The 8,078-nt window shown below is 40.6% G+C and overlaps 2 protein-coding genes across 2 annotated transcripts; one reads left to right on the top strand and one right to left on the bottom strand.

The window, feature by feature from the left end:
• The first annotated feature begins 784 nt into the window (after positions 1 to 784).
• Positions 785 to 3,681, top strand: LOC139931849 (zymogen granule membrane protein 16-like). Its single transcript, XM_071925469.2, has 6 exons — positions 785 to 868; positions 1,766 to 1,818; positions 1,989 to 2,115; positions 2,326 to 2,425; positions 2,922 to 3,014; positions 3,104 to 3,681. The coding sequence occupies exons 2-6, from the start codon at positions 1,767 to 1,769 to the stop codon at positions 3,248 to 3,250; spliced, it is 519 nt and encodes a 172-aa protein (XP_071781570.1). The 5' UTR covers positions 785 to 868; position 1,766; the 3' UTR covers positions 3,251 to 3,681.
• On the bottom strand, positions 3,649 to 7,297 carry cmtm8b (CKLF-like MARVEL transmembrane domain containing 8b). The gene is made up of 4 exons (XM_071925496.2): positions 7,163 to 7,297; positions 4,767 to 4,940; positions 4,527 to 4,646; positions 3,649 to 4,417 (listed from the first exon to the last, which is right to left on the bottom strand). The coding sequence occupies exons 1-4, from the start codon at positions 7,295 to 7,297 to the stop codon at positions 4,331 to 4,333; spliced, it is 516 nt and encodes a 171-aa protein (XP_071781597.1). The 3' UTR covers positions 3,649 to 4,330.
• Between the last annotated feature and the right edge of the window lie 781 nt (positions 7,298 to 8,078).

Raw genomic sequence — 8,078 nt, 5'->3', positions numbered from 1 at the left:
CAGAAATTCCCATAGGTGGATGGAGTAGTGAGTAATTGCATCTCTGCTGCAGTAAAACAGCATATCAGCATAGTAATACATAGCACATGATGAATAAGATTGTAAATAATCCTTCAAGGGAATTAATAAAGACCCTCCAGAGTGCTATGCTGACACAGCATAGCACGAATTAGAGCAGTGGGTCTCAACATGAACCACCACGGGTCCTTGAGGGGGTTCCAGGGAGTCCCCAGCAAATTGATGAATTGTTAAACTTCAGCATTATTTCATTTACAAGACATTAACACAATTAGAGAAAGTAGAAGAATGACTATTTTCATCATAGTTTCACTGTTATCTCTCTACCTAGAATAGAGGAATTCTGGACAAATTCTCAGATTTGGATCCGAGACACAAAATCTCATCAAATGGGGGTCCGTGGCCCTAATGTGGACTAAATTAAGGGTCCAATCACTGAATTGTCCTGAAGCCCGACACACTAAATGACTAAATAACCCAGTTGTGTTGCCATAACTAGGTCATTTAGCCATTTAGCGTGTCTGCCATTCCAATGAGTCTGATTGAATCTCTGTGGTTGAGAACGCAATCAACTACATCCTCATATGAACTTCCTTGTTCACCTAAATCCTCAAGACCTGTCAACAGAAAAAACCTGCTATTGTTCAGCAGAAACAAAGTGTCATTTAGGAATGCTGGGGTAATTGCACCTTGTAAAAAGATAGGTGTGTGCGTGTGCGTGTGCGTGTGCGTGTGCGTGTGTGTGGGAAGGTTTGGGGTTGGGGTGGCTAGATATAAGTCCCAGTGTCGGCACACCATCAGTTCAGGAGCTCACACTGATTCCAGAAGATCACTTGGACTTGCGCCACACGTGAGTATTTACACCTGTCTCCGCTCCGATTTTTTTTATAGTTGATGTACTTCAATAGCATCTCACTGGCTGTGGGCACTTGTTATTTAATTGTTTTTAATGATTTGAATTATTCTATTAGTCTACTTTACTTAGACCCGACTATGGGTCACGTAGAACTCCAATTTTGGTATTTCCATTGTTTTACTTGACATGGTCCTTTATGTGCTGAGTAAGCTTCAGTGTTTCATCAAGCCTTATCACTGATATGCCTCTGGGATATATAGAACCACTCAAAAAAAAAACATTTCATTAGGTCTGTTACCGGGAGGTCGTTGTATTGGAACTAATATTATCTTCTAGAAAGTCATCATTTAGCTTTTTTTCTTCCAGTTGTTGATTGTTTTTGGTTCAATAGCTATGTGACATGCTAGCAATTAGTTTCCATGTATCTGCATTAACAAAAGGTTTCTAAAAAAAAAAAATCACATTTAATTCAGCTAATCCAAGTTAGTATCAAGACTGTTACTACACAGGGAGAGAAAATACAATCAGTTTTTATTTCACAGTTCAGCTATCCAAACGGGGAGAAATTACATGGAATCTCCCATCTTCTGTTCAATTCAACATTTATTTATAATTTATTTGTCAATCAAACAGCATATATTTAATTACAACACATGCTCAGTGGGAATTTTGAACAGCCCAGATCAGGCTCTGGTGAGCACACCTCCTTGCTTATCCTTCCAACTTGAGAGCCCGAAACCTGTCTGTTGTCAGGAATGCAACTATAAACCTAGCTGGCACACCAAATGTGATTCTAGGCAATTTTCTGATGATGCTGATGCTGATAACGACGATAAAGAATGGGTTTCTGTTCTCTGTGTTGATTCCTTTCTCTCTTCCATCCTACTCTAGGATGTTTGCCTTCCTGTTCCTTGCTGTGATGTGTGCCAGCTGCCTGGCAAAACGTAAGTAGCCCATCCATCTGCCGAGCCCTCCTGCTGCCACTTCTACACTTCAACACTCGCACCCGGCTTCTAATAACACCTTTCTATGTAGAGAGTGGAGCCGGGTCAAGTCAAGAAGCAGAAGCCTATTTCCTTCTCTTGTATTCTAACTTGTCTTTTCGCCTCTCCAGCCGTGGCGGAGTACTACTCCTTCTCTGTGCCTGTTGGGTCTGGGTCTGGCACTGCTTTTTCCTCGACAGGAGATGGACGAATCACAGGGATCAGGATCTGGGAGATCTCCAGCGCTTACATTACTGGGTGAGTCCACAGTTATACCCCCTGAAATTGACTTTGACTTCACCAAAATGCCTCTCCCCTCTCTCTCTTTTTCTCCCTCCAGTGTCCAGCTGAATTATCGTTTTCTCTCCTCTCTCCTTGTAATAACTCCTCTCTCCTCCTCCAGTATCTATGAAGTCTAATGTTTAACCCCATTCTCTCTCTCTCTCTCTCTCTCTCTCTCCTCCCCAGTATCCAGTTGCGTTACGGTTACATTTGGTCTGAACTGTTGGGTCGCCAACATGGCGAGGAACTGCAGATAGACCTACATGACGGAGAAGCCATCATTCAGGTCAGAGATTTCAATTAGATTAATGCAACATGACTTGACAATATCATCCATCACTATAATATTGATTGGGTATTATGTTGGGTGAAGTCTGACAAAACCAGTGTACCTCAAAAAGTGAGCTATTTTGGAAGTAAAAATAGCCTTTTTTTTCCAATTGATCTTACTGTCTTTACGCAACAGCACTGATAGCCTGAAACTCGATTTTTATAGTTTTCAGTGATTTTTTTTTTTTTAATTTTCAAGAGTTTAATATTTTTAATAAAGCATCATTATATATTATTCTAATACATTATACTAATACATTTGGGTATATTCTATGGTCTGAGAAATATTGCAACACTAGTATTCTTGTCATATTTTAGAATAAAGGTATCATGTATCGCAATTTTTACTGTATTAATCTATCATAACATATAGAGTACATTACATAATTACTTTTCTACCAACTGTGTTAACTTGCTCATACTAATTGGATATACGCTCTCCCATGTTACAGATCTCTGGTAAATACTACGTTGCTAACTACATCTATCAGGTGGCGTTTGTGACCAACAGAGGGCGCTCTCTGACTGCCGGACAGCCAACGCAGGTCAGCTTTAACTTCCACCCTGCCTGTTTATTATCATTATCAATATTCATGATGGTAATCATTTACTATGTGTCCATTCTGTGTTCCAGACCTCTTTCAACTTCTACCCCACCCACCCGGACACAGAGCTCAGAATGCTGAGCGGGCGCTTCAACGGCCACGGCATCACTTCACTGGGAGCTCACTGGGGAATGGTCTACATGGAGCAAGGCAACGGGAATACAACTCAGGCTTAGAAAGGGAGGGACCGCTGTTTAATGTATATAACATTATGTATAACTAATAAGATAGTGTACCCTACATGCAATTGCGTTGAGAAGTGATTTACTTTATATGATAAGTACAGAACTGTGTCTATAGACCAAATGAAAGGCAACAGGACACCAATAGACCAAACTTATAATACATCACCAATTTTGCTTTAATTTCACACTGTAAAACCATTGGTTCAGTTAAAAATACAGGATCTAGGCTACTAAACGTTTGCATGGGAGCCAATACTTTTGCTCTGATTAATTTGAAGGACTGTAATTTACAAACAAGCATTTTGCACATAAAACGTGGAAGGAAACAAAGCACATACTTTTTGCACTTTTAACTTGTGTTGTAAGGTGGAGATGAGCCAAATTACTCTGCCCAAAATGATTTAATAAAGCAGAGAGCATTATTTGTGTGTACTCTTTAATGTGTGGAGAAAACATTTCTTAAATTCAAAGCTTTTTGTCGTGTGCTGCATACTCTTTATCATTGCATTGCATGGAAGGTATCATTCAGATTTATTTCCCCTTGGGACCACACTGTTTTGGCAATGATATAAAATTCATTAAAAAAAGAAACAAAAGCATCATGATTATAACCTGGCAAACGATTTGGAAGCAAGGAAAGAAAAAATGGGGCTGATTTTGGTCTTCTATCCCATTACACATATATAAAGCCAAAATATCATTCTTCTTTTTTCTTCCACCTGATGCAGTCTTTCCAGTGCAACCCAACCCCAGAGGGCCAAAATGCACAGAACATTATTGCTAAATTGGGTGCAGAATTGGAGACAGTTGACTGTACTTCGGATTGTCTATACTAAAAAAAAAAAACCTTCCAATTAAGACAGTTGTCATATCTGATCAAAGAAAAAGTAATAACACTGAACGTTCATTGCTTTATCAAGGCAAATTAATTTAAGTTTCTATAGATGTTTTGATGTGACTGCACTGAAAGAGAATCGACCTTGCCCCGGTCTGAAGCCTGGTCACTCTCCGCTGAACACTTCACTCAGAGGAAGTCTGCAGTCTGCCATCTTCAAACAGGAAGTAAAGAGACTACTGCTCTTCTTCTGTGGCTCTCCAGGCACGGTAGCTCAGGTAGCTACTGCCTGCGTAGCACAGTGTGGTCAGAAAAGCAAAGAACTGAGGAGAGTGAGGGGTAGAAAAAAAACAAGAGGGAGAAGAAATGAATGAGGAGAGGAAGATGGCACTGTAGTACCTTGACACAGAATATTGACAGGAGTGTCCTTACCGCGGATGCTGCCCAGCAGTTGTAGTTGTGGCGCCCCCTGATGGCCTGACTGACTGAGAAAGCATCTACTGCTGCTGCCACCAGATACAGGACTGCAGCACTACTGTTAAAACACAGAGACTGGGGGAGAGACAGGAAGACAGTAAAGGAGTGATCTAGACAGATAGACAGAGCTATAGCTATATGTGTGTAGGTGTGTGTGTGGGTGTGTGTGTGTGTGTGTGCGCGCGCGTGCATTACCACTGTAGTCCAGGGGACCTGCGGTATCCTGCTGTGGGCTGCAGTGAGGTAAATGACAAATAGGAAGGCGGTCAGCACCCAGTACAAGACGGCCACAAACATCACCCAGCAGAGAGCAGACACATGGAAATACTCTGTACCTCCAACCAGAACCCACACTAAAAGACCAAAGACCTGCAGGAGAGGAGAGGAGAGGAGAGAAATGAGACTTTTTGGTGCTCCAGGCAGATCTGTGAATGAAACCACCTGCTTAGTGTGTCACTCTGTACAAATAAAGTTTATTGAGGATTAAGAAGGAGAGGATGAAATGTGAAGAGAGGTACAGTAGAGGTATAAGCAGAGACAAAAGGAGAGAACAGATAAACAGGGTTGCTTGGGTGAATTCTTCCATTCAGGCACACAAATTATTTCAACGCCTGTAAGGTCAAAGCTGCGATCCCTTATTGATTTCACCAATTCAATCCTTTTCAGTCATGAAGAGGAGATACACATGAAAGGCAGGGAACAGATTAAAGAAGGATTTTGAGCCTCGAGACAATAGATTTATATCAAAAGGATGCAAATTCCATACAGTTTAGAGTCCTGTATTGATTCAATAGAGTTCATGTCCTATATTGCCATCTAGCCACAAGAAGCACTGGATTGATTTTAAGTGACTTGTCCATTTCTGAGGCTGTCGAAGTATTTGGCATCCACACCAGAACTAGATGGTTTTGATTTCAATCCATGTGTTTCGGCCAGAATACATGGGCAACATTGCTAAAAAAAAAATTAAAAAAAAGTATGACACTTTTGTTCCTTAAAGCCTACTGTGTCATCTTCTAATTCATTTTGTCCCAGCTAATGATCCCCATACCCCCTGCAGGCAATGCTGCCCATTTCCATTGAATCAAAGTGTTGCTCGTTGCTTTGGTGAATAACTAGACCTCTTTCCTCCCAACAGTATTTACCCGCCCTTCCTGCCTCAACAAAAGACTTCTCTGCTGGATGTTTCATGTCACAGGAAGAAAACAGTTTCTGGTGTGACACACTACTGTGGGAGCAGGGTTGGCAAGATTACCCTCACAAAGTAATCCGTCACACATTACCTACTTAAAATTGTAATCAGTAATGTAATTTAGTGGATTACTTTTTAGTGCAATCTGTAGTGCAGGTACTTTTGGATTACTTTGCCCCCAAAAGCCATAGAATATGCAGCCAAGCATTGTGTTTCCAGATTGTAATTGAATAGTTTTATCAACATCTACAGTCATATTAACTGTGATTTCAAATTGTATAAAATTATGCTAATGACTATAATCACACAATCTGAATGCCTTTTCTGACATTTCTGACATTGCTGAGTGATTTGTGAATATACAACTGTTTAAAAAAAAGTATCTGCAATCAAATTACAGATTTTTTTAGATTATATTACATTATATTATATTGTAATCAGATTACTCTAATCGTGCCTCATGTAATCCAGCACGCCCTACACTCTGCATGGCAGCCAGCCAGACTGTATTTAGAGAAACTCTAGCCTGAAATCTTCCCACAGCTGATTTGGGAAGGAAGAGACACAATGAGGGAGAGAGAGAGGAAGGTTGATTTGCTTGGTGTGTTTTTGGTCAACTTCCTCCTTTCACAGAAAACAGAGGATTTTACTTAGTACTTAGATTTGTCATGGGATCTAATGAAGGAACGTCTTTCAAATAGTCACAGAAATGTCACGATGATGAATCCATTTATCTCACTCATATATATTTCTGTGTCTTTTGTACAAAAAGATAGCAATAACTGAATGCTATGACACATCTGAAATTTGAGTATTGAAAACCACTTTGTCTTTTGTTTCTCTAACACCTAACTTGTCTTCATCTGTGTCTTCAGCTCTATCTAAATAGCCCAATCTAAATAGAGACAGAGATGCACCTGTGGTCTCTAGGTGTGCGTGTTTCTATATATGAATCAATCAAAAATGTATACACTTTATCATAAATAAAAGCCTTTATGTAATATAGTTTTCTTTTGTTATTAATACCCCATAATTATCAACATGATTGATGACTGAACAACTGAACAACTTGATTGATGACATAATAAAATGTATTTTGTGATACACTGATTGTACAGTATATATAGAGTTTTCCAATAGCCAAGCACCAATAACAAATGTGACAATTATAAAAGCCAAACTTTCAAACTTGAATCTAGTTGCCCGCTCTACTCTGTAACTTTGACATTTCAGAACTGTGTCAAAACTTACTGTTCCAGTCAGACGGAGCGTTCCTGTGGGAGCTGTGATGAAGGGGATAATTGCTGAACACTGGCAATGACACAGTCTCCTGTTGTTTTCTTACAGCCAACAACAAGAACAAACACTGAACCACTCATAACTTCCATGTCGCACTTACTATTTCGGCCAGGAGCAGTATTCCTCTGGCGGTTGTGGTGAAGTGCTGGTCGAAGGCCAGGGTGGAGGTGGAGAAGCTGTACTGTGGCAGCGTGGGACTCCTCCGGGCCGAGGCACACGCAGCGGCTCCCTCCATGCTGCACTGGGACGGTCAGGGTGGCTGCTGCTGTGGCGGAGGAAGTTGTGTTCCTGTCCCTGACTCAGGCAAGGACACCCCGTTATCAACTGACAAATATATATGATACACCCCGTTATCAGCTGATACATAACCAACAATCACCAACAAAGACCTTCAAGTCCTGTCCTCTCCTATTTGCCTTCTAAATCTAAAAAGAATTCACTCAAGACAACAAAGGAGTGTCAAATTGTAGAGGTGAATCTATTGTATGGTAGTATTGTTTTTTTCCTCTGTTGGGAATTTCAAACCAAAGTTTAAGCATAGCTGTTTTGGAACCAATCAAATCAGAGGTATCTGTTGGCTTGATCAAAAATGAAGCCAAGAGCAGGCTACTGTGTGAGCCCTATAGGTTTAGACAGTCAGTCAAAACACATTAACACTGTATTACAGCATGCAAATGATATCATCCCTACGTCCCGGGATAGTTTTGTCTGTATTAGTGAACATTCACTGCTGCTTCCATAACCAGAGACTGAAACTCCAGAGAGGAGTTTGTTTATCTGGGATGCTCGCTGTGCATTTTCAGAATTCATGTAAACGTTCAGACATTGAAAATATGCTTCAAGGAAATGGCATTTAAAACCCACTGAGTGGTATTTACAGTTAAAGACAAGGAGAGGAACTCTGTGTGACCTCGACCTTAGGGCATGTTGATAAGGATCATGCCAGCTAAAGCCTACTGATGATGATGGATGATGCTGGTAGGCAAATGCAGTTAGCCAATACGTTAAAGAGGCGG

This window comes from Centroberyx gerrardi, chromosome 12 (assembly GCF_048128805.1).
Source record: "Centroberyx gerrardi isolate f3 chromosome 12, fCenGer3.hap1.cur.20231027, whole genome shotgun sequence".
NCBI lineage: Eukaryota > Metazoa > Chordata > Actinopteri > Beryciformes > Berycidae > Centroberyx > Centroberyx gerrardi.
The sequence above is the reverse complement of the archived record's forward strand: the minus strand, read 5'-3'. Positions and strand labels throughout refer to the sequence as shown.

Excerpts from the sequence above, each read along its gene's own strand:
- LOC139931849 (XM_071925469.2), top strand. The coding sequence starts at position 1,767 with ATGTTTGCCTTCCTGTTCCTTGCTGTGATGTGTGCCAGCTGCCTGGCA. Across the intron at positions 1,819-1,988 it reads TGCCAGCTGCCTGGCAAAAC|CCGTGGCGGAGTACTACTCC; the intron begins GTAAGTAGCCCA and ends TCGCCTCTCCAG. Across the intron at positions 2,116-2,325 it reads TCCAGCGCTTACATTACTGG|TATCCAGTTGCGTTACGGTT; the intron begins GTGAGTCCACAG and ends TCTCCTCCCCAG.
- cmtm8b (XM_071925496.2), bottom strand. The coding sequence starts at position 7,297 with ATGGAGGGAGCCGCTGCGTGTGCCTCGGCCCGGAGGAGTCCCACGCTG. Across the intron at positions 4,941-7,162 it reads TACTGCTCCTGGCCGAAATA|GTCTTTGGTCTTTTAGTGTG; the intron begins GTAAGTGCGACA and ends CCTCTCCTGCAG. Across the intron at positions 4,647-4,766 it reads AGGTCCCCTGGACTACAGTG|TCTCTGTGTTTTAACAGTAG; the intron begins GTAATGCACGCG and ends TCTCTCCCCCAG.